General features: G+C 42.1%; 1 protein-coding gene across 3 annotated transcripts; it reads left to right on the plus strand.

Moving 5' to 3' along the window:
• tp53bp2a (tumor protein p53 binding protein, 2a) lies at positions 1 to 25,764 on the plus strand. Of its 3 annotated transcripts, XM_062400592.1 has the most exons (20): positions 1 to 134; positions 10,351 to 10,498; positions 11,198 to 11,311; positions 12,494 to 12,564; positions 13,235 to 13,336; positions 14,376 to 14,550; positions 14,741 to 14,922; positions 15,035 to 15,199; positions 15,457 to 15,495; positions 16,986 to 17,033; positions 17,958 to 18,141; positions 20,547 to 20,630; positions 20,792 to 20,913; positions 21,012 to 21,414; positions 21,844 to 22,673; positions 23,413 to 23,550; positions 23,715 to 23,848; positions 23,969 to 24,135; positions 24,348 to 24,547; positions 24,650 to 25,764. In XM_062400592.1, the coding sequence occupies exons 1-20, from the start codon at positions 108 to 110 to the stop codon at positions 24,689 to 24,691; spliced, it is 3,375 nt and encodes a 1,124-aa protein (XP_062256576.1). In that variant the 5' UTR covers positions 1 to 107; the 3' UTR covers positions 24,692 to 25,764. The 3 variants fall into 3 exon arrangements, with proteins under 3 accessions (XP_062256576.1, XP_062256577.1, XP_062256578.1); XM_062400593.1 differs by lacking the exon at positions 15,457 to 15,495; XM_062400594.1 differs by lacking the exons at positions 15,457 to 15,495; positions 16,986 to 17,033.

Raw genomic sequence — 25,764 nt, forward strand, 5'->3', positions numbered from 1 at the left:
GAGAAAGTAGCCTTACCCGTCGCGGGATTAAAGTGATCGCCAGTCCCGTCGCTTTCGTCGAAACTGCCAGTGAGAGCCGGGGGTTCGTGCCGTGTTGGGGTTTCTAAATGCGGCACGAAGCTAAAATGATGCCGGTGAGTTTGTGTTTTATTTCCTACGGCTAGAAGTTGTAACGCTGTCCCACGGCTTAGCTTCTTCCTCCTCGTAGCACCGTGCTAGCTCCGCTGTGTTCCCAGTCACCTGGACATTTAACTTGACGTGGCAAGTTGATGCGGAGGGTACTTTGGTGTCATTGCTATGGCAACAAAGGCTCGTGTTGTGAAGTTCACCAGCAGCTGTGTGTGTGTGTGTGTGTGTTATACTGTAGGTGACATCATGTATTTGCATTATTATCTGACGTATGTAAACACAAGTCTCCATCCCTCAGACGCCTTCTGTTATATGTGTACACTCGGTTTTGGAACAGTGGTCTTTCACCATCACTTTTATCTGACCTGCATTTATTAGTTTATGCCCTTTGTTAGTATAAATGTTTCCTCCCTGCTTGGAACACACAGCAAGCAGAGGGCACCTGCCAAGTCCTGCTGGACTCCTGCCATGCCCATCATCATCATCATCAGTCCATTGCTTTTGCTGCAGTGCAATAGTCTTTCAGCACTTTTCTGATATGTACAGATCAGGCACTGGGCTCACTGTGTCGAAATAATTTTCCCAACTTATAGAGTAATATGTTTAAGAATAAGATGTTTTTTTACTACCAATCATTACTACCAATTGTTGCGAGTTTGCATGTTTATGGTAAAGAAGCAACGTACGAAGAAGTGAATGAGTTGAAGTTTTTAGGTCCACAATTCATTAACGTGATAAAATCATAACACAGCCGCACAAAGAAGGCAATGTTCACTGACTTATAGCTTATCGGTTTTGTCAAAATAGTTTCTGTTGTACGGCTTAAGCAGCTAATCTTTTCAAACTAGATCCATTCCAGCATGTTTTTTAACCCTAACCCTAACCCATTTAGTTCATAGAGGAATGGACATTCATTATTAGAAATGTTATACCTGGTTCAAATCAATGTTAATTAATGAGTTTGCTCAGGCTACGCTGATGTTGTCCTTTTTGGCTCAGACCTGTGCCTCCCCTGACGCATCTTGTTCATTAATCATCTTAGCAATGGAGACAGATTAATGTTTGGATGACTCCTGTCTGATGCCTGCCGACTGTTGCTTAGTCATTTGTTAAAACCAAGGTCGGTTCTCATAGACATCAGTATATTGTCAACCTGACAAGTTTTCAAACAAGGTCTATTGTCTTTACATGGCTCATGAGATCTTGGCGATTCCCCCCTCTTTACACCAACCTGACTATGTGGGTACCTTTGACTGAAACACAGCTTCTGGTGTTAGCCTGATAAACACAAAATGGCCTCTATCTGGCCACGTCTGATGTGAGGTATTGTCTTATAAATTACTCTCATAGCCTGTGACCCTGCTTGTACAGGCCAGGGGCTCGGGGGGGTAGTGAGAATGTAATGTCGTAATTGCTGGCTGGGGATGGTAAATAGGGGGTCACTGTTTTCTGAACACAATGACGAGCAGGGACTCTTATACAGCATGTTGTGGAAAGCACATTGTGTGTGTGTCTGTGCTGTGGCAGCGTCCTGATAAGAGATGCTCACCCTTTATGCAACCATGGCATGTTCATTTACCCATGACTTACTGATGTCGCCGCTTCAAACAGTCTCTGTTCTGCAGACTCTAATCGCTGCCATATGTCGGTTTGAATAATCTAATGTTACAACCCATGTTTTAATTTATTGTCTGTTTTGTAAATATTAATTATATTAAGTCGACTATAACATAACCAGCGAATAACAGGGAAGAAAAATGTGTTGGCAACAGTGAGAACTTTTCTGCACAAGCTTGTATTTCAAATGTTGCAGACACAAGTCCCACCTTTTTTCCTCATTCCTCTCCCATCATTTGAGTCGCTAGTTTTTTTTTCTTTTTTCCAGCAGACAAATCCTCGTTGGCATGCACGGCCTGCATTATTTTGTTACAGTTATGCTGTGTCTCATATTTGCTAGCCTTTGAGGCACTGTTAAGATGGTGGGAAAATTAGGTGATTCTCTGGGAAGCCTACTTTTGCTGTGTGTCAACAGAAACTGAAGAAGGCTTTATCTGTGGCCACCATTGCCTTTGTATTTACTCTGTGGGAGAGTATGTGGCTGTTAGGTAAACAGACCGGCACATCGGTGATGGCCAAGGACATGCAATAGCAATACATTGACTTTTGTCCGAAGAAAAATAGTTGATAGGATGATATTAGCTGAGATGATGGATGTAGAATTACAGGACGAATGTAAAAATATTTCCGCTCCAAGTATTTATGTTCTTTAACTTTGTATAACTAAGTACTTAAATATGTTTGTACACAAAGTTTATTTATTCATCAAAGGGTAAATTAAAGAACGTTTTGCTGAGGTAATAATGAAATCTCATGATGAAGCTAAGCAGAGTCTGTGATTAATGCTCTTGAATACATTGCCTGTTTGACTGTGCAGTGCACTAATGCTACAATACCAGCATAACATTAGCCTGGTTTCTGAAAGGAAGAACAGCACAGTCACCTGAGCAGGTATCAAATTACCTGCTCAGGGAAACTGGGCGACTCGGTTGTGAAACGCTGAATAACACATTGAAGTCGGTGAAATTAAAGAAAGATACATTTCCACACAGGATATTGGGGTTAAAAGACTAATCCAGTAATAAATGATCAGTTCGGTCAGGGAATCAGCACTGTAGGGAATATATGGCTCTGTAAGAATGAGTAAATAGTCCCACAAACTCAGCGGTTTGCAGTTTATAATCTGTCAGAATGAGTTTTTAGTACAAGTAGATGTGTTGCGCAACTGCAGAAACGTGTTTGTAGTTCTTGTGAAAATCAGCCATACTAGAAGGTCTACTGAAAAGACTGCTCTCATAGAGAGATAAGTGGCACAATTAAATCTAAATAGGGGAATAATGAGGCACAATTTCAGGCGGTCTATCTCGGTAGACATCGATACAGTTGAATCCATTGTTTATATCAAAAGTGCCAACAACTAAAAATGGTGAGCTAGAGGGAAAAGTTCTAACCCCTTCTTCTCCCACCTCCATTCCATTTGTCAAGCATGGCGTCAAATTTTGTGTGTTGACATTAACGTTATTTTAGCTGAATGAATGAACGAATGGACGTTACGGATTTCTTAAAACCCCAAAGACAATAAAGCTCTGGCTCTAAAAACCTATTACGTGTTAAACGAAATATTCCTCTGCCACCCATCTCTCTTTCGTAGTTTCGTGGCGCCCGCTGCTCACTGCTCTGTGAGTAATAACCCTGTTCAGGGACTTTTGTGGATCACCCAGGAACTAATTTTAGACTCTTGTTCTGCTGGTCCAAATGTTGTTTATGTTCAAAAAAAGTTCCTGCAGCTGAACTTTACCTCCTCCAGTCATTCACTCCCATGCTTCACCCCAGGCTGTTTTGCATATGACAGATTAAATGCCACAAAGACATCATTCATGCCTTTCTTTAGGAAGCCAATTAGTGTGCCTGCACATTTTGAAGCGCTCCCTCTCAGCTGTTGGTTTCATCATAGATAAATAAATAATTTTGCATCCAGTAAATTCCTTCCCAAGAGGCCAGGTGTTTACACAATGCTGTGAATGCTACAGCTCGCAGTCATTTATATTTAGGTTTTTTAAGTCTGTCCAAATTAAGCCCTCGTTGTTTCGATGGAAGTATTCATCCACCCATCCAGAGCTCGGAAAAAATTCTACATCCTCTCCCTTCTGCGTGATTTTGACTCCCATTCCCTTATCTCTCAGATAAGCACGAAGTAGGAACTGTCTCATCACGTAGCCAAGGAATGGAAAGAGTATTGCAAGAGTGCGGATTATACAGTGATAGGCTAAGTACTGCAATGCAGACGGAGAGAGGAGCTTGTCTTGATCTAAGAGTCACAGCTATAGCTGCAGCTTCAGTGTGTTGTAAAAGCTGCTTGTTTTTCTGAATGTTGCAGATGAATGAGGGGAGTGTGCATTCTGATTCTCTCTGCGTTCTGCTGTTCGTTACCCCTGACCTTTTCTCCTTCACCCTCAAATGCAGCGTTAGGACAGTAAATGAGAGACGAGGAATAATGTGTAAAGCCATCGAGGAGCTTACTGCTGCCTCGTCTTTTGGAGAGACTGCTACGCTGGAACTGTGTCAAAACTCTTGTAGCCGTGGCAGGGAGACACACAAACACACAGAGCGAGAGAGAGGAAGATGTTGCTGCAGTTTCTTAAAAACCTGTCGTAATCAGTTTCAGAGGTGACTCCCTCAACGAGAGCTAGTTGAATCATTCGCTTACCACAGCAATATCTCTAATTAGAAATGTGTGTGGACAGACAGCCCAGCGGCCCTAAGGTGAGACCCCTCTGGAGGGGTCGAAGATGTAGCCCCTGTCACCCTATCTCACAACACTGTCCCAGTTGTTCTATTTCTCCCAGAGGTGTTTTACGAGACGGTGTGTATCTTTTGCAGTCAATCCCAGTTTATTCTATTAAGCCAGTCTGACACTATTTGTTCTAACACATAATCCCCTGGGGCAGGTCTAAAATCAGAACTTGCTTTTATGTTTTAAAATATAGAAAAATAGCTAATTTACACTTTTATTAAGACACTTTTAGATATTTTGCTCTTTTATCGTTGTTGCAAAGATGTTTTTTATAATTGGTGAAATCTTTCTCCGCTTAATTTTGAATTCAACACTCACTATAATAATGTAACATGTTTACAATATACTTCCCTGTTACATCACCAAGTCTTACCTGCTAAACTCATCAGCATAATTGTTTTTGCTGTTCATGTTTTTAATTAATACTGACTCAACTTGTTAAAGCTTCGCTGTTTATTAGCAGGAAGCTGTAATCAGGTCTCTCCGGGACCATAGCAACCACAGTGTATTATGTATGTAAATTCTGTTTCTCAGATTAGACAATGAGAAGCTAAATAAAGATTTATACTACGTGGGACAAAGAACCTCTTTTCTTTCAACCTTATTTGTATCAAGTACTGCAATTGTTGACCCAGTCTTATTGAAATAGCTCTTGAACGGTAACTTTATCAGTGAATCAACAGAAGATAAATAGGTCTGACAACAATTGAATTTATAGTAAACATTGTATGGTTCCAACTTAAGTATATGAGTATAGTAGATTTACATTTAGATACTCAATTAGATGCTCAAAAAATAAATGACTCAATTTTAATGTTTGATTCTTGAATGACCTTTTATCAATCCATCCACTATCAATACCACTTATCCTATAAGGGTCGCAGAGGAGACTGGAGCCAATCCCAGCTGACATTGGGGGAGAGGCAGGGTACACTCAGGTCACCAGCATATTGCAGGGCCATTGTGAAAAACAACTTGCTGTTAAATCAGCCACACTCGCAAATGTCAGCTTTTATTTTGAATTTTTTTATTTTTCAGAATACCAAACTGGATTATGAATGATCTGCAATGTTACTGTGGGTGTGTTTAGTTATTTGGATGTGAATTATCTGTGACGGGCCTCGTCTTTAATTTGCTAGTTTACTGATATTGCGGAGTAATTCCATTACAGCACAATCCCCTGTGATTTGTCTATTCTTGGACATGGGAAACTGCAATGCTGGACACTTCTGATCACTCTTAACTCAATGTGCATCCAATTACATTTGGACACTAAGGTCTTTAGAGACAAAAGCAATAGAATTGACCCTCACATGGAGAGAGGGTGTTTTCAAGGTGGGACATGAATTGATTTTCTGTTAGAATACAATTATAAAGGGACTGTTCTTCTAACTTTGTTTAAAATATTCCTTGAAATATAATGCATTTGCATGAAGAAAACAACATCCTGCTCTGTTATCGTGCTCTACTGATCGCTCTATAACATCAGTGCACATGCATATGATCGTAACGATCAGTGTGAGTGCACACACACCAACGCAACATTCCTTACTCTAATTGGCACAGTGTTGATTTTTAAACTCAAGGCCTCTGTCTAAACAACTGGAAAGGGTGGTAAAGCCTGTTCCCCAGCTTCAGGGCCCCTGTGCCTTCAGACGATAGGAGGGATTCAAGTTACTCAGCAAGGAGCCAATTTAGAATCTAAAGGGTGGTGAGCTTATCTTCAGTGTACAGTATCTCATAGAATAGCCCAGAAGCGTTTTAACCCCAAATAGGACAGAGACATTGATAAAGACTCCAGGTTCCATACAATAACCGAACAGCTGATATAATATCTCTTAGATTTTTTCCTATCTCTTTCAACAGGGCTGGTCACATAAGTGCTGCCAGCAGCAGTCCCTCTGTTCCTCTTACATTTGTTCTTATTACAGTGTCTTTTTTCTGGTGTATTGATGTTACAGCCTTTCATCATTGAGATACACGCTCTTCCTTTTTGTGTCCAGAAAAGAGGGTTGTGGGCATAAAACACTGACCCCCAAGACTGTAGGTTTTTGTTCTTCCTCGGTCATTAATGTCCTTCATTTTACAGATTAAATGTAGGCACTGAGCAGTGGAATCTCTATACTGTTGCTCTATACTGCAAGCGATTGAATTCAAGCTTACTATCATTATACTGATCCATTAGTCTGTTAAAAGCCGATATTTATATATATCAGATTAACTTAATCCCTGAGATATAGCCCCAATGACCTAGCCTTATAGCAGCTCTGCTTTGAGAATATCCACAGTTCCGGCTGCAGCGTTAACAGCCACATCTCTTTGCTTCTGTCTATAATTGTCAGTTTGCAGTTCTGAGACGTCACACGAGTCCCCAAACCCTGGGAGACAGCTCTGACTTAGCCGCTGCTGTGATGGAAATAGAAATCTATCGCTTTAATAGAGCAGCAGAGGCAGCACGTCCCCATCTCCCATCCCCAGGACGATTCCTTTGCCCTGTCTGAGGTACGAAGGAAATGCAATTCAGCAGTTGCTTCTGACATCCCCTCTGATAGACAGGAGGCAAGTGGAGCACATTTTTTTGACCAAACACTGTCATTTACAATCCAAAAATGGTACAGCTCAGCTTCCTGGTGGTTTAAGGTAAAGTGGTACTTTCTGGTTAGCTGTCTGTGTTGAAATAGGCCTATCGAATTGTTGTCAAGCTGTTTCATTTTACTCACTGTTGTATCTATGAATAATTAATGAGCTCTCAAGTCGTCTGGCTGAGTAGAAACAGGGAGTATGGGCACTCTTCTCACATGTCTGTTTGGGAAGACAACATAATAAATTAGTTTTGTTCTTCATCAAGCTTGCAGACACTCTATCGTCCGGCTGGGCATTATGAAGTTAATCAGATATTATGATCCCTGGAGAAACTGTATTTAGAATGTGTATGACATTGTCTGTTGTTGCATGAAAAATATAGGCTCATTTATGCTGTCTTTTTATGAAAAGAGATCCGTTTCAAATTATGTAATCGTTACTGCCAACATGATTCCTTTACGTTGGCATTGTTGTTAAGTAATACATCAACTAGAGGGCAGCGCAGAGGCGTGAGCTTCTGACCAAAACAAACACAGCGAAGTTGGGGAAGGTTGACATAATGTTCCATTTGTCTCCAATGGGAATGGATTACATCGATATTCACTCGTGTTAAATGACTGCAGTAGACACAGGTTCTAATCAGGTCCGGCTCTGATCAGCAGTAATGTGACGCCCAGGTGAATGCGCTAATTTGCATGACAACAAAGATGAGAGAGTTCAGTTTTTGGTGCGTTCGTGACATTGAACATGACGCACTGTATGGTTTAAGTGTGTTGACCTAGGTTAAAAAAACTATATAAATATACCACCATATACACTTAGCAAAAATGAGTCGACACCGTGAAGCTGTCTCACTGTTCTGACATGGACCTGTCCGGTTCAATGTCACCTTCTCCTTTGTCTATTCAAACAATATTCTGTATCATGAGAAAAAGCGATATCCTTCTATATGAAAAGTGATAAACCTAAATATTCACTATTTCCTGAGTCTATTTAGCATCTTTTGATGATTCTATATTAATATGCATAGATATATGACAAGTGACCCTATGAACTTAGTGAATTGTGTATGTAGAACATGTGTTCAGTGTCCTAGCTCATAAGCAGTGACCGCAGACGTTAGGTGGATGAAGGTCAGCAGCAAAGTGCTAACTCATCTCGATATAGGGATGGATTGGGTGTTGGTGCTGGGCCGGGATCATTAACTTTAGTGCTGAGGAGAATATAGGCATTGCCACACCCTCCCTAATACTCCTTTCCCCTCCCTTCAGTGTCTTCTCACTCTTCTTTCCCACCCTCACCCACCCCCGTCGCACTGTTGTCTCTCTTTCACTCTCCAAATATTAACAGGGTCATTTGAATGTCCTGCTCTGCTGGGAAGTTTGTGATGAGGTCAGCTGTTCTGTGCTGATCTCTGAATGTTTTATTTTTGTCCCTTTGCATGAAATTGATGCCAGTTGAGGTTTCCGATTAATTAGCGGCTCTGACAGTTTTATTTATGTTATTGCTAACCGATTCCAGTTTTATAACCACAAATAATAAAATGACTCAGATTAGATAGGAAATGAGCCGTGGTAATTCTATCTTTGTTCTCTTATGGTGGTCTTCCTTCACAGAGCTTTCTCGTCTTCTATGGCCATTAAGGACCTCAGGGACAATGTCTGTTTACAGCTCTCCGCACTGTAGATCACTGACAAGTTGACTCACTGCTGATTCGCCCCATTGATGAGGATCCTTTTTATTTCCATCTTAATGAAACAAACCAGTTGAGTCAGGTCCTCTGAGTCAGGCCGCTGCCCCTCGCTTCCACCTTCACGTCATCACCGTGGAAAAAAAACAAAAAAACAAACAAAGCTTCTCTGGCTGTGTGTATCGCCAAGGAGATTTTCAGAGGAAACATGTCACCTGCCCACTCCCTCAATAAAGCTCAGTTGAAGAAGAAAAGGGAGAATAAAGCCTCTTATCTTAAGGCTGTGGCACTTTTGCTCACATAGTTCAAAAGCAACTTGAATACTTTTGTTCCTGCGCCGTGGCTGCAGCTGCTCCACACGCTCACCCCCGAGCCCTTTGTGCTCATAACCCCACTGACCTGATGTTCCCACCATGGCCCCTAAAGGCACGGGTGTTCACAGCGGTGAGAATAGAAATAAACTGACAGTATAACCTGGAGTTAGAGGACATGATATTGCTCAATTATACTTTCTGAGGGATCAGTTTTATTATAGCTTTATCAAAGCAGTCGCTCCTATCCTGTGATCAGATAAGATATGAGCGTATTCAAGCCATAAAGGCTCAAAAGATACATCTGTTTACAACACAGGTTTTTCACTTTCATGTCTACTGTGGGTGTGTGTGCAGGTTTTATACAGATTTTGACTTTTCCTGCCCAGTTGTGTATTTTTAAATCGACTTGGAAGGTACTAGTTTAACAATGTCCAAGATTTAGTGATCTGAATTTTAGGCCTCATTACGTACGTTTTAGACATGTTTTCAGTTTATTTAATGTTGCTTTCATTATACTTTAAAAATTGCTTTTCAGAGAAATGTTTTTGCAGCCTGCATAGCTTGTAATGTCACTTTTCTCAACAACACAGTTACTAAGGTCTTAAAAATGTTTTAAAATGAACCGGTTAGAACCTGCAGAAACCCTGTAAACAATACTGCAGCTGTCATAGTTTCAGTATGGAGTTTGACAGGAATGACAGCATTTGGAATGATTGAAGACAGCAAAATTGTCTGCTCAGTTTCATTGTTTATTTTATTTTCTTCCGTACCTGAAGGCTTTTGCATTCCTCTTCTATCAGTGACAGTTTCACTGAGATACTCCATTTCTTTTTAGATTAGATTAGTTCCTCCCACCCCTCAGTCACACACTGACGTACAAATCCAGCTCCTCCCGGGTCCTTAGTGTTATTTCCCTCCAGAGTGCTTGGCAGGGGTATCAAGTGTTTGTGTGTGTGTGTGGGTGTATTGTGTGTGTCTGAGGGATCTCTCACCGTGGTGACAGCCCTAGTTAGCAGTTAGATGGCATGGAGTAAAATGGAATTCTCGGAAGCTGGCCTCTAAGGAAGAGGGTTGGGAAAGGGATACTGCAATCAGTGAAACACACACACACATGCACACAAACACAAAGACAGAAAAAGTTGACACCAGACACTGATCATGGAGAGTTATATATTCATCCTGTTCTTTCAAGATCACCAGGATTCTCCATCTTGTGCCACCATTTAATTTCTCCATCTAATCATTCTCTCTCTTTCTCTCCTTCTCCCACCTGTTGTCGCCAGATGTTCCTAACTGTATACCTCAGTAACAATGACCAGCATTTTACTGAGGTTCCCGTCACCCCGGAGACGCTATGCCGGGACGTGGTGGAGTTGTGCAAGGAGCCCGGGGAGGCGGACTGCCACCTGTCCGAGATGTGGCGTGGATCTGGTGAGCGATGGTGCCAGTTTACCCACTGCTGCGTTAATCCATGTACACAACATGCAGAACATGAGATTCTCAGTCACACACTGTTTTGTTTGTGGAACACGGCTTCATCCCAAGGGACGGGAGTCGGTGTTCTTGTTTGTGTCCTTCCTTTAATTGGAGGCAAATTGCTTTTCTGAAGTAGACATATATGGAGATGAGCTGTGTGGTCAACTGCTTGGTGCTTTTTCTATTTTTTTTAGGGGCTTATCTCTTTGGATCTACAATGCAAATGAACCGTAGCCCATAATCCCTGTAACAAACACGAGCACCCAGACATCTCCCACATCTCTTTAGTGGAAGGGGAGTGTGTGATTTCATGCCATGTCAGGAAGTAATCAGAATCCCAACTCAAGGAGTCCAGCTTTATAGCTGTTTCCATGGTGACGCTGCAATAAAATGGAATAAAGAGCCAGTTATTGTGTTTGAGTACTTTCACAAGTGGACACGGCTGACAAGATCGTCACATTTTCAGCCATTTCTTACTGCAGACCCCCACTGATTCTCTTTGACAACAAAGCAGTGATATGACATAAAATTTATATTAAAAGCTTGGGCCCTTCAGTGCTACAACGTAGCCCTAGTTACATATTATATTTATATTTACCTAAGCTAATAAAATTTAGAATCTTATGAAGTTATCTTGACACTTCACTCCTGCAGAGCGAGCCGTAGGTGACGGAGAGAGGATGCTGGATGTTCTCCAGCGATGGGGAAAGCACATAGCAGAGGTGCGCTTCTTTCTGCGCCACAACCGAGCCCCCAGCAGGGAATCAGGTATGTGTCCATTCCCATTATACACACCCCAATCATGCATACAGCAAATAATTAAGCCAATGATTTTTTTCTGTAGCTGCCTCACTCACAAAAGGGTCATGGCATGACAAGGGCTGAGGACAGATACAAGGAATTTGACATGAACCTAGTAAACTCCAGAGATTCCTGTAGACGACACACAATATGCAAACAACAACTCTGGAATTATTTCTGTCTTCACCTAGCATTGGGTTTATATTGGCAGGCCCAAAATCTTTCAACAAGACTTATTTAGCTTGAAGACCAAGCCGAACACAGGGTGTCCAGCATCGTCATAAGCCTGTTGCTTTTCAGTTTTCTTAGGATCACAGAAAACTCTAGCATTTTGGTCTTGTGTTATCCTCTCAGCCCCAGAGTTGCGTAACTCAGCCCTTTTACCCCTCACAGCTTGAGTCTGGCCCAGGGATTAGATGGCTGTTTTCCCTTCCTGTTATCTTAGCCTGCTCTTGTTTTCCCACACTGTTAGCTTAGCTCTGCTCAGTTGTTTGTACCACAGCTCTGAATCACATTTTCTGTCACTGTATTTCAATTAAGGATGGGTAGACTATGTTTTTCATGTAATTCGTTGGAATACAGTCGTCCTGATTTGAGCTAGCTAAGTAATCTCACACTTTGTCACATATTTAACTGTACTATAGTCAACAGTCAACCAGTGCACGTGTTTAAGATGCATACTGTATGTCAAGGGTCATTTAAACCTATTATACAAGCTAAATGGCTTTGGACGCCTCCACCCAACCCCCAGCTTCAAATCCCAGCAGCGTGGTCGGATATAAGTGCATTCATGTACACAGACAAACACATTACACACAGTTATGGGACCCACCCACAGACGGTTATATATTACGTTAAATCCTGAGATTAAGTCAAGTCACAAAGTGCACTGATCCCAGTTTTTTCCCAGAGGAGCTGAGATCTAAGCCCTCCTCTGCAGTCCAGAGAAAAGCCATTCACCTAAAAGGGTCTGCTTGTTGTTTGTTGCAGACAATTAGAGGCAAAAAGTCGAGAGAAAGTTCCAGTCATTTTTCAAAACTGTCTGTAAAGGCCAGCAGTTTGCTGTTCCTTAGTCTGAGGTCCCATTTGATGAAGCTCTACAATAGATAGTTATGTCTGATGGAGTCTTGCATATTTTTTGTTACTAAGGAGGCTCCAGAGGCTCCGAACCGAAGAGGAATGGAGTGAAGGGTCCACAAGAAAGGAGGATGGAGAACGGGGTAGGTTTCTGTATCTTGTTTTTAGAAAATTTGCTATATACTCTATTGTTTGGTCAATAGGGGAGGTTAGATATAAACGTAGGAAATATTCTACCTGACCCAGTTCAGAATAAATGAAATACTTGTTCGTATATCTGATTTCAATTACTTTTTTTGCTTTTATTATTATAGGAAAAATTGAAAGCCCTTTTTTGTAGGTCAAAGATGTGTTGATGCATTGTCACCAAGCAAACTCTGTGACCTGGTTTGTACAACAAGCTAACTTGATGATTAGCCTACAAGCATTAATTAATTCAATTCAAAAACACACTGTACTGTAAAAATGCTAATGATCATATTATCATAATAATCGGCACATTATACCAAGGACATTACTATTATATTGATTATCAAGCTGATAATGTCAACAGACTTTAAGTGTAAAACCTTTAGTTAAAAACTATCTTTACTACTGCTCTAAAACTCATAAAAACACAAAACAGTAATGTTGGTTCCTCCTGATGGTTTGAAGCTGCTTATGCTTTTCTGACCTTCTCTGAATTATATAACATTTGTTATTTGAACTAGACATGTAATTTATTTGATCTCATTTCCCTCCACACAAGTAACAAAACAACGAATAATCTGTATTTGTACATGTTCTGACATCCGTTGTCCCCCTTTTGTCCAGGTGGCAACACCCCGCATGGACATGACACTGGCCGAGCTTCAAGAGATGGCGTCCAGGCAGCAGCAGCAGATAGAGGCTCAACAACAGCTCCTCGCTTCCAAGGTATATGAAGGAGGAAGTGCAAGATGAAAGCGGAGGCAGGGGTGGTTAGAGAGATGGATGGAAACAGAGGGAGAAGGATTTAATTGGTCAGATGAAAGCAAAATAGGCAGCAGGAGAGACCCACATGGTGCACCAAGATTAAAGCACAGGTTATTGGGAGAAAGCGGGGAGATGGTAACAAAGGGGATAAACAATTTTAGTGCACTCAAGGAAATGAAGATGGGTTGTAATAGAGATGGCATTGGGAGGTTGTGACAGACAGGTGAGCTGAGTCGTGGATGGCTTCAAGTGAAGTGTTTATAATTCAAAAGCCTTAATCTGCTGCATGCTTTAAATTCTCGCTGTACCAGACCCATATGGTATTTGAAGATCTTTCTTATTTTGGCTGGAAATAAGCCATAATAACTCTGCTGACACAGGTTTATGCACTGTATCAAGATTACTTGTTTCCTCCTTAAATTTGCCCTTCAGGCTGCAACCATGGGCTGCAACTCGTGTCCTATAACCACTTAAGAATTCAGATCCAAGTACATTACATGCCTGAGGATATTATAACAAGCCAGGGAATGTAACCTCAAGCAGTCATATACACCTGCACGCAGGTCAACTGAACAAAGAGCCATTACCTTTAGCACACATGCCCTGAATAGTTCCAGATAGAGCCTGTATTGTGTACATCTGGGAACCTCTTTGGAAGAGCTCTGTCAGGTTATTGGCTGTGCACACTGTGCAAGACTCATAAACAAGACTTATTTTGAAAGTTTAACACTGTTAGACTCAACACACAGTTTTCTTATTTTACTCAGCAGCTTGATATTTAAAGCATATCTGCTTATAGAAACAGGAAGAAATAAAAAAATTTAAAAGCCAAGGGCTCTTGTTCTTCCACCTGCTAAACATTACCATAATATTTTTAGTTTCGTATATCTTGCTCGAGAACAGTCACTACTGTGGAAAGCATACTCAGCCATGACTATGCATGTGTTTGATTTTATTTGTGGCTGACCTTTGCTCTGTGCTTCCCCTCTTTTGTCTTCAGGAGCAGCGGCTGCGCTACTTGAAGCAGCAGGAGCAGCGTCAGCAACAGCAGGCCTCTGAGCAGGAGAAGCTGCAGCGCCTCCGAGAGAACGTTGAGAACCAAGAGACTCGGCTCAAGAAGGTCCGGGCAATCAAGGGCCAGGTGGAGCAGAAACGCCTCAGCAACGGCAAACTGGGTGAGTTTTGTGAATCCACAATAATTAAATGACCGGAAGCAGGGAAGATTTTTATTTTAAGATATAAAAAGAAAAATATTTGTTTCATTTCTTGTGTTATTGATATTTGAGTTTTTCCTTACATCCTCCTTTCCTCCGTTATCATCTCATACTGTTTTTTTTCTTCTCTCTATGTCCCGCTCCTCCCCAGTTGAGGAGATAGAACAGATGAACAAACTGTTCCAACAGAAGCAGAGAGAACTAGGGATGGCCGCATCAAAGGTTGATGACTTAAGCAGACAGCTAGAGTTGCTGAAAAATGGCAAAATGGAAAACATCCATGACAACCAGAGCTCCGTCGCCGAACTAGACCGACTCTACAAGGAGCTACAGGTGAGCAGAAATAAGATATAATAAATTAAATTAAAATTTTTTTCTTCTAATTGAGCATTCATGTTGAAACACTCTTTTCTCTTTGTGCTGCCTTCTTGTTTCCTCTGGTCAGCTGAGGAACAAGCTAAACCAGGATCAGAACTCTAAGTTGCAGCAGCAGAGAGAGAACCTGAACAAGCGCAACCTGGAGGTGGTTGCCATGGACAAACGGATCACTGAGCTCCGAGATCGGCTGTGGAAGAAGAAAGCAGCACTGCAGCAGAAAGAGAACTTGCCTGTAAGTATTATTAAACCCTAACAAAATATAAAGATTTAAAATATTCACATAAACTGTTACAGAAGAAACCTCACATGTCATCATTTACATTTTGTGAAAGTATTGCTTTAATTTGGCTTTTAATTGCGTGACTCTCTTATAGTTTGTCAGGACAGTGATATTCATGCCGGTTATAAGTAAATGATATGGTTTTGATCAGTGCTCCACCTAGTGGCCTTATGATGAAGGCTTTTTGTGTCTTTCTTTACCTCGGAAAGCCTCAGATGCCCCGACATTCACAGATCCCCCATGCCAACGTAAGGCTCCTCAAAATTGTTTTCTTCTGTGTGGGGAAATTCTTGCGACCTCCTCGTTTGAAGGAGTTGACACCTTTCAGTCTTTTTCCCACTTTTTGATCCCTCTGTTGGAGATACTTTGTTGGGCTTGATCATTATTGTGATCATGTCACAGAGTTGCATCTGATTTTACACTCGCACTTCTTCACCCAGCTGTGTTTTCAGTCACATTTTGGCATAAACAACTCCTGAGGAGCGATGAGTGCAAGCTGACATGGCAGTCAGGCAGGAATGTCAGTAGAGATGCTATCTGCTCTGGCTGCACCCTTGATAAAAACAGGAAAAGGCAAATAATAGGTCTATCAAACACGAACAACCATTTTAGTCAAAACTCTAAATACCTGGAAGGATTCAACACATACCAGAAATCAGAAGGATGCATAATCTTTTAACTCGCCCTAATGGATGTTAGGATTTTGGCTCTGATCTCTATCTGGTGTCTTCTCCAGGAGTTGTTTTGAACGCAGGTTTCCATGAGACTGTAAATTGTGTATAGAACAGACTGCAAGGGAGAGAAATGAACATGTTCACTGCTTAAGCTTTTCATAGGAATAGCAAGGAAGTGAGGGTTGCTAAAAAAAGAAAAACATAATCATGTTCCACCTGATGGGTGATAGATGATTTTATGTTTTCAACTTCTAACTTCACATTTGTCATTTGACTCTAATGTAACTTGATTGTTAAGGAAATCAGCTCGATTTCCTCTCAAAGACAATTACGGTGATTCGGCGTCCTTCCATATTAACTTTCTTTCTTTCAACCAAATTAACATTCAACCAATTAACTGCAAAGATCTTTGTTCATGATTGAATGTTGGTTCGTAACACTGTAAAACAAAGTCAAAGTTATTAATGTTGTAAATACAAAAATACCATTGTAGCAGGCAACATGCATTAAGTAAGATAAGGTGAACAAGATCCAAATTAGTCTATAAGTTAGAACATAAATAATAAATGTTATAATGGAGATTGTTTTGATAAATATATAATCCGTTCCCTGATCCTATTTTACAGAGACCTTATTTGTTTTTTGATCTTCGCTAGACATGTATATATAAAGTCGGAAGAGAACAGAGAAAGTAAACAACTGTGTGTTTGTGCATGTGTTTTGAGATGAAGGCTTGAAAAAGCCCTAGTGAGGAGGTGATTTACCCACTACCTGCCCGGAATCATAATGAGCGGGCCTTTTTCACTTCAGCACAAAGACACACTGCGTCCAAGCCGCTCTCTCCTCCAAACAAATAGCCAGCGTCCGACTTACATCACCAAACAGCCACTTCAAACCATACTGATGCTGAGGGAGCAGTCCGATTAGATTCCTACTACACCATCCATCCTAGCCCTTTAGTTCAGCAAACAGTTAGAAAAGGTAAATATTAGATTGGTAACAGAACAGGGGACTATTTTGTGTTTTGAACTGCTGTTGCATGTTTGTGCTTTTGTTTTCTCAAGAATGGCTACCCTGGTAAAGAGAGGGCTTCAAAAGAGACTCATACTCAGGTAATTACACTAGTGTTGGAGCTAAACACATGTGTCTCTTTTCTCTCTGATCTCTCAAGTATTACTTCAGATTCCATCAGATTTGTTTCTGATTGAGACACGTTCATCTCTTTTTGAGGGACACTTTGCCATGTCATCAGCTATGAGAAATGGTTTTGTTCAGAGGCTGAGGTTTATTAGATAGTGAAAGTACTTTATCCAAGCTTGAAGTGAAAGATTGTTTGTTGGGTGTAGAAAAGATAAAGGGATATATTTCTATAATTAGGATTTAAATTGAGCTGAATGCTTTAACTATCTCCTTTGTAGCTGTATATAGATATATATAATATAGTTATTCATAGTTACTAAACATAATAATTGCTAAGAAACATAAGTACCAGTGGGATTGTTTTAAAGGCAAGGTTCGGAGAGGATGGCTATGTTCGTCTGTCATTACAACATTTTGGTTCAGAGTAAAATATCCCAGTCACGGTTTAGAAGCTTGCCACTCACACTGTTGCATTCACAGACGTCAGGATCCTTAGAGAATGAATCCTAATTTCCCCCACTTGTAATCGCTAAATCCCCACTAGCAGGTCTATTCTCCAGTTGTACACCTCAAACACAGTGTGTCTTACTGCAATGACCGTTCCACTAGCACCACCCACAGGTCAGAAAATGAAGTAGAATCGTCAGTGCTTACCACAAAAAAATCTGTTTACTGATTTCACCCCTATCTTAAGTTTACAGATTTACCTCTCTTGTAAGAAAGATCTAAGAATGTAAGAGTCCATTACACTCATCCCAATGTCACATGTTTTCTGAGTCATTACCTTCGCATTATGTAACGTTTTAGTTATCATGTTAATATGTCTCTGTCTCGCTGACCTTTGTTGCTCTAACAGCCTCGTCTGTTTGTTTCTCTCCCCTCTTTTCACTGTACAGCAGCCCTCTGATAGCCTGGCCGGACAGCAGACAGGTCCATCTCGAGTGGCAGCGGTCGGCCCATACATCCAATCATCCACCATGCCACGGGGCCCAGTAAGACATGACTTGCTTGTAAAGCCAGCCTACCCTGAAAGCACTGCCACCCTACCAGCCCACGAACCACAGAGCAAGGCCGGGGCAGGTCAGTAACCAGAGACTACAGCCTGTCAGAAGCTCTTAGCTCACCTCTTCACTCATTTCTTTCCCTCCTGACCATGACGCAGATCCCTGCTTGGGTCCAGGTGGCAGCAGGCATCAACATTGTCTCTTCTATCATTTTACATATAAATTAATCTGCTGCATTTGGCAATTGTTGAGTTTGTGAAACTACAGAAAACTTGAGATCAGCCAATAGCTGTGTCTAGTAGTGGCCTCTATTTCTATTACTTCTTTACTTCTGCTGAGGTAAAGCAAGCATGCTAATCAGCTTACCCCAGCCCGGCTAGCCCCTCTCAACACATTCAGATAGTGGGTCACCGTTGAGTCCAGTCTGCCTTGAAGAGAAGGTATTATAACATTATCTTGTTAACACAATAATAGCTGAAGCTCTTGGCAGGTGACAATCACCTCCACTAGCTCCCAGCAAGAAACCATGTTTGGTGGTATAGTAAATGTACTGTGTATATATAGCACCTTTAGGGAAACCAATAGTAGAGTCTTCAACTATTAGGGCTCCTCAACAGCTGCTCTCTGTGCTTCTTTGTGTCTGTCATCATGGTGCATGGTCTATTTTTTTTAAATAAAATGTGACAAGACTGCCGTCCCTCCAGCAGGAGCAGAGGAGTCTGGGACACCTGCTGGTTGTGATGTCACTCTGAGCTCAGAAGGTAGCTAGCGACCTCCGTGATGGTGTGTTATGACCCAGGTTTTGCTGAGCCTGAACATCTCATTCTTTCTTCGGCTCTCCCGACATGTTCAGAACTTTTGATGTGGTTTGCAGTGAGGTTTTCAAACCAGTGTTGTTATTGCTGTGGTGTGTGCCCCTAGTCCATCAGCTTTTAGCATTCGGTCTTTTGTGCTTGACTCATATTCCAGCGAAGGGTTCCTAAAATGTCTTGAATTCAATTTTATTGATAAAAGGCAGAAGAAATTAATGGATTGAATGGATCTTAATTCAATTTAGGCAAAAGGTTACAAATTTCACTACTGTGCCAGACTTATAAAAATAATTGTTGCACCATAACCCCACAGACTGCAGTCTGGACAATCTAATGATGGATGAGTGCAACATATCCCCTAAAGGATGTTCTAATTTTTTTCCATCCTTAATGTCGTAATTCTTTCTCAGGCTCTACATCACTGACTCACTCTCTTAGCCTTAAATCAGTCCCCCAGTGGCTGGTGGGCCGTCAGTGCACTTCAGCTTATTAAAAATGAATGTTCCAACACCAAGTTAGTCATTATGAAAAAATAGGAGATGGGATTCCACCCCTTGTTCCCTCGCTCATCTCCTCATGAGTCCTACGTTTTCCTATTTAAAGCAGTCCTCTGAACAGGAAGTAAAAGTAACACAATTTTGACTGTCATGATGTTGCACACAATTATTTCTGCTTGCTGAGTTGATGTGCAGTATGGAGAGAGAGAGCGAGAGAGAGAGAGGGATGGGCGGGGATGCTGAGGAAGCCGCTCTCAGTGTGCACCTATTCCTAGTTCCTCTACAGCAGAAACATTGCATAGTATGAGACAGGCTCCTGAAGGCTGTGCTGGTCTCTGCATGGCCCCTAAGGGGGGCCCCTCATTGGGCCCGGCAAATAGCATGTCAACAGCCAACGGAAATCTGGAGATCTAAGGCTTTATTTTTTTGTCTTTCAAATGCATCTTCCTCAGAAGCCATGTTCTTGCTTAAGCCTTTGAAAGAGCTGCGGGCTAAGAGAAAAGGTACACACTTGTGTTTGTGCGTGTGTGTGTGTGTGTGTGTGTTTCTCGGCGGCTTTGTTTATAGGTGATTGTTTTTTTTCGTGAGTTGTCCTCACGTAAAAAAGATCAGTAGATTAGGTGCTTTCATGACTTCTTTGCTGGATCTTTGGTCTTTTTGCTTTTTTTGCTCTTTGTTGAAGCCTTTATTGAGATGTCTCCCCGGCTCTTTTTCTGCTGCTCTAAATGGGTCAGTTGGAACAAACACTTAACCTTTAGTTGAACTGACATTCTGTGTGGATTCTGACCAACTCAATCAGGTCTCCTTCGCAAAATGTGTGAGTGTATGTCCTTGTATATATACAACATCTCCTAAGAGGAAGCATTTGACAATATTCTGAAAGCATTGGACTGGAAATCATCATGTTTCCACCTTTGTTTATGTGATGCTGAGCCTCGTGCTTTTTGTGGCTCATCTGACTGTGGATGTTTGTGGACATGCATGGCCATTGGCTGGGTCTTAGTCAGCCAACCGAGAAAACAAATGAGTAAAAAAAAGAAGGCAAAACCCCTCGAAAAACACCTGCCGTTTCCACTATGTGTATTGGAGTTTTGTGTTATTTCAACATAAAATCCCTCATGCTAATAATAAATTAAAATTAAGCTCCCTGCTTCGTTATCTTCTCTATTCAGGTCCAGAATCTAACACCAACGGTCATGGTCCTTCTTCGACACTACCACGAATGTCCTCTCACTCACACGCAAGCGCAGAACAAGGTAAGAATACACATATGCAAACAACACACACGTTTAGAGTATCATAACATATAATGCAGAACGAGAGCTTCCAAAGGGGCTTATGTTTTGTCTTTTTATAGAATCTGTGTCTGAAAATAAGCCAAAACTAATTACTGCCTCTTCATGTGGTCTGTGGATAGATGAGACGGAACTGAAGAGAGACAGGAAGGTACGTCCACTTTCCATGTTCGAGTCAACAGAAGTTCCCACCACCTCCCTCCGCAAAAACCAGAGCAGTGATGACCTTGTCAGGGATGCTCATGTAAGAGGGACCAGAAAACAATTAACTCCTTTTTTATTACCATTGAGTATATAACGTGTCATTTAATTTGCTACCTTCCTCTCATCTCATCTTTCTAGTCTGCCCCCAAGGCTCCGGTCAAGGTGCCTCCTCCCGTCCCCACCAAACCGAAAGGCCCAGGGGTTGTGCCGTACGGCAAACCCGGCCTCAACACAGGCACTTTCCCTAAAGCCAAGCCCCACAGCCAGCAACCCCAGGCTGCCCAGAACCGCACCCCTATGACACCCTCACAGAGCCAGACACTCCCCCTGCCCCCCAAGCAGGACGCTCCACCTGCAGCCACCGTACGGCCCTTCACCCCAGAGCTGCCCTCCTCCAAAGATATGAGTAAGCCCCAGACCTTAGCGGCCAGCTCCATATACTCCATGTACACACAGCAACCTGGCTCAGCCAAGCCCTTCCAGCCCAGTTTGCAGGGGGTTCTCAACAGGTCCCAGAACCGCAACAACGGATTCACTAGTGGTAAGACCATCCAGTTGTAACCTAACTAAACTGAAATGTAGTATTTGAGTGTTATTAAGGTGACCCAGATAAATGTAGTCATTCTTCATTAGGTAGTTTTCTCAATTGTCAAAGGCTGTCCTTTCTCTTTTTACTTTGTGTGATAAGTAGCTGCTTGATTTGACCCTACATTTATTAACATCCTGTGTCACAACAAACTAAAACAAAGGTCAAATTAATTGGTATTTTTGCGACTCACCATGCATCGACTGTAAGGTAAAGTTAAAAATGCAGGAGCAGTGACACTGGGCCATGTAGTTTATACAGTAATTTATTAATTTGCTAGGGATTTGTTCAATGACATCACACCACATGTGACATCAATTAACACAACATCATATCAATTTTGAAACTAAAGTCTTGAAACTTGTTTGCTATCTTTATTTGTAGTGTACGGTAAACCAGTGATCCCCATTGGAGGCCCCTTATATCCAGAGAACCCGTACCTGGACCGCCGCTCCCCTGCTCCAGAGTTTGAAGTTGACCACAATGGAGCCATCAATGTTGGTCCCATCTCATCTGAGAGCCCCCAACCAGAAACGGAGCGCACCCCCCGGCCCCTCAGCCCCACCAAGTTGCTTCCCTTTATTTCTAACCCCTACAGACATCAGAGCGAGGGTGACTTGGAGGCCCTGAGAAAGAAACTCTACAACGCCCCGAGGCCCCTGAAGAAACGTAGCTCCATCACTGAACCGGAAGGTCCTGCAGGACCCAACATTCAGAAACTCCTGTATCAGAAGACCACACTGGCAGCTATGGAGACCATTGTGACCACACCAACCACCCCTACTTACGCTGGTGAAGCAGAGAAGGTGGCAGAGGGATCTGTGGGGCCACCAAACCTTCTAATGGGGGCAGAGAACCACCCTTCAGAGACAGGACCTGCTCGGGAGGGAGGACAGCCGCAGTCTTCCCTTTCTATGCCTGCCGAGCAACCTAAAACGCCTTCAGCTATCCCAGAGACTGAAGACATCATCCCCCCTCCTCCTCCATCCCACCCGGCCCCCAGGCCAGATGATGCCATTTTCCTACCACCACCCCCTGCTGGCTTGGAGGACATAATCCCCCACCTGCCTCCTCCACCTCCAGAGGGCTTCCTTGAGGAGTTCCCTCCCTACCCACCTCCACCGTACCCCAGCGGAGGGGAGCAGGACAGTTTGGGAGAGGACACCTTTAACATGAAGGCACCAGAGGTCACGGGCCAAGTCACACTACCACCGGTATGAATCCCCATCACACACATCTGAAACACAGTTGTTTGTTTTTATACCACGGGTCCTTTAAACCCCCACATGTCTGTGATGGGGGGAGGTCATGAGTTACAGTAAATGTTCAGTGACCTGGCCTGATGTTATATAATTAAATGATCCTGCTATTGTTTCTGGAGAAAATGGGCCTCACTCTGCTTACACTAAGCGGATATCCACCCTACTTTCTCGCATTTACTTTGGAACAATCTGTGTTGTAAATAAACACCAGTTCATGGTCTTGTTGTTAACCTCTCAGTGTAACTACTTAAGCGTTTTTTTACTCGAAAGGGCAAACCAATGAGATTTCAGAGGGAAAGCGGGCGGTTTAGCAACTGAATCAACTATGTTGTTGCAGGAATTTGTTGTGTATTTTGTTTATATTGCCCCCCCCTTGTTCCCCTCTAAGACCCATTCACCAAGTTTCACTGGAGGGCGATTGTTCCTCATCAGGTTGCATAATCAAGGTTTTAGAGAAATGAACTTGTGTCTTACAGCTTGTGCTGACCAACTGGATTAGCATTGCACTGAGAGCTGGAAAAACACGTCCCTGTTCTCTCAGTCCAGATTGAATTCAACAGAGTGTAGACGTTTCTTACCTCAGCAGGATGAGACTCTAAACATTCTCACCTTTTTAGATTCTCATCTCTCTTTTTGTGTAATGGCTGATTGAGATCATTCGTGTGATTCATGTTTATGACTGTGTGTTTAGGGGAAGAGGACCAACTTGCGCAAGCTTGGCTCTGTACGCATCGATCACAGCATGAGAGTGAAGTTCAACCCACTGGCTCTGCTGCTGGACTCGTCTCTGGAGGGAGAGTTTGACCTGGTCCAGAGAATCATCTATGAAGTAAGAAATCATTTTTTTATTGCATCTATTAATGCTGTCTTACTAAACTACTATTGTACAAAGATGTTTGGATTGAATTATTGAATTGTCTATATTGAATTATATAGTCATTCAATTTCAGTGCTTTACTTTATTTTGACCATCTGGTAATTTCTCAATCGTAGGTTGAGGATCCCAGTCTGCCCAACGATGAAGGCATCACAGCTCTACATAACGCTGTCTGTGCCGGACACACAGAGATTGTCAAGTTTCTGGTTCAGTTTGGAGTCAACGTCAATGCTGCTGACAGTGATGGCTGGTGAGTTCAAGTTCACTGCTGCCATGATTGATGATGGATTATTCGATCTGAGCCTCAAGCAAGTCTGAACTGTCGTTAGACATCTACCCATTCTCTTGTTTTGTTTTATCTCTAACACAGGACACCTCTTCACTGTGCTGCATCCTGCAACAACGTGCAAGTGTGCAAGTTCCTGGTGGAGTCCGGCGCTGCAGTGTTCGCGATGACTTACAGCGACATGCAGACGGCAGCTGATAAATGTGAAGAGATGGAGGAGGGCTACACCCAGTGCTCGCAGTTCCTCTATGGTCAGTGAGAGCAATTTTATTACAGTAGAAACCGCATGTAGCGTTTTAGTGATCATATGTATATTACAAGATCAATAAGATTACTGTCAAGATAATTCGCTTATTAATAAAGGAAATTAATAAAGGTTGAAAAGTAATAATCAATTTATAACGACCAATTTAACTTGGAAATACTGTATGTAATCAGTTTTTTTTTCCATGTCTACCCTCAGGTGTGCAGGAGAAGATGGGCATCATGAACAGGGGTGTGGTCTACGGCCTGTGGGACTACACCAGTGAAAACCCTGATGAGCTGACGTTCGGCGAGGGAGACTGCATGACCATCATCCACAGAGAAGACGAGGACGAGATGGAATGGTGGTGGGCACGCATGGCCGACACTGAGGGTTACATTCCCCGCAACCTCCTCGGGGTGAGCCGGCGAAGTTGAATCAATAATGAATGTGTGTATTTTACACAGACTTGTTTTTCTGCAATTATAATATTGACGTTGTCTCCTTGCCATCCCTCACAGCTCTATCCCAGAATAAAGCCTAGACAGAGGACCCTGGCTTAAAACACAAAGACCATGGACATTCCAGTCAGCCAGCGTGCGTGTGTGCGTGCACACACACAAACACACCCACACGCTTTAACAGACTGGAAAAGAGACAGACTCTGCTGAAATGAAGAGACAACGACAGACCAAACCATATGAAGGATCAGCTCCGAGTTCTTTCTGGCACTTTTCTGTTTCTACAATAGAAGGATTCTCTCCCTCTCTCTCTATCTATCTCTCTATCGGTCTCTCTCTCCCTCTTACTGTGTACTTTGTACTCAAGACACTAATGGCATTGTTTTTCCTTGACCCTGCTATTTTTGTACTTAGCATCTGAACTACTCAGCTACTATTTCTAAAGTGACAGAAACTCAAAACTTGGGATGTAAAAGAAACGAGCAGTATTTTTATTTCTAGAAAGTGATTTTCACACTTTTGAACTGTTCTTTATTTTCAAACAACCTTGGGGCTCTACGCTGCATGTGGTGAACTAGTGGATGATTCTTTCGAATTGCTGAGTAACCGTGCCTCTGTATATCTGCACTGGAGATGAAAAATTTCAGCTGTGACCACCACTGTTCTGCCTACATCGATGGAATATGAAACGATGGGTGGGAAAGACAGACGGGGAAGCTTTTGATCGATCTTTTGCAGTTCACGCTGTGGTCGATGATGCCCAGAAATCCAGTCTCCTGCTGTGAAACGCGTTTAAGATGCCACAAGATACTGTGTATACATGTACTTCTGTCATACAATCTAGTGAAACGTTGCGGTAGGAATGATATTGTTATAAAAAGTATGAATTTGACAATACATTCATATAATGAGGCAAGCCTAATACCAAGAACCTTGACTTTTTGTAGTGATCAGTAAGAGATGATTCATTATATTGTAAAGTCACAACAGTCAAACAAGTCAAGTCATCTCTTAAAAGCAAAAAATGACATTCCCAGAACTCACTTTATCACATTTCTCTGTCAACTCAGATGTATTTATTTTTGTTATGTTTTTCTTTAGCTCTTTTGTCATAATTATAACCACAAATGTACTGTAGTATTTCAAACATTTACAATAAAACAATTTGTACTAAG

The sequence above is a fragment of the Platichthys flesus genome, chromosome 12 (assembly GCF_949316205.1).
Source record: "Platichthys flesus chromosome 12, fPlaFle2.1, whole genome shotgun sequence".
NCBI lineage: Eukaryota > Metazoa > Chordata > Actinopteri > Pleuronectiformes > Pleuronectidae > Platichthys > Platichthys flesus.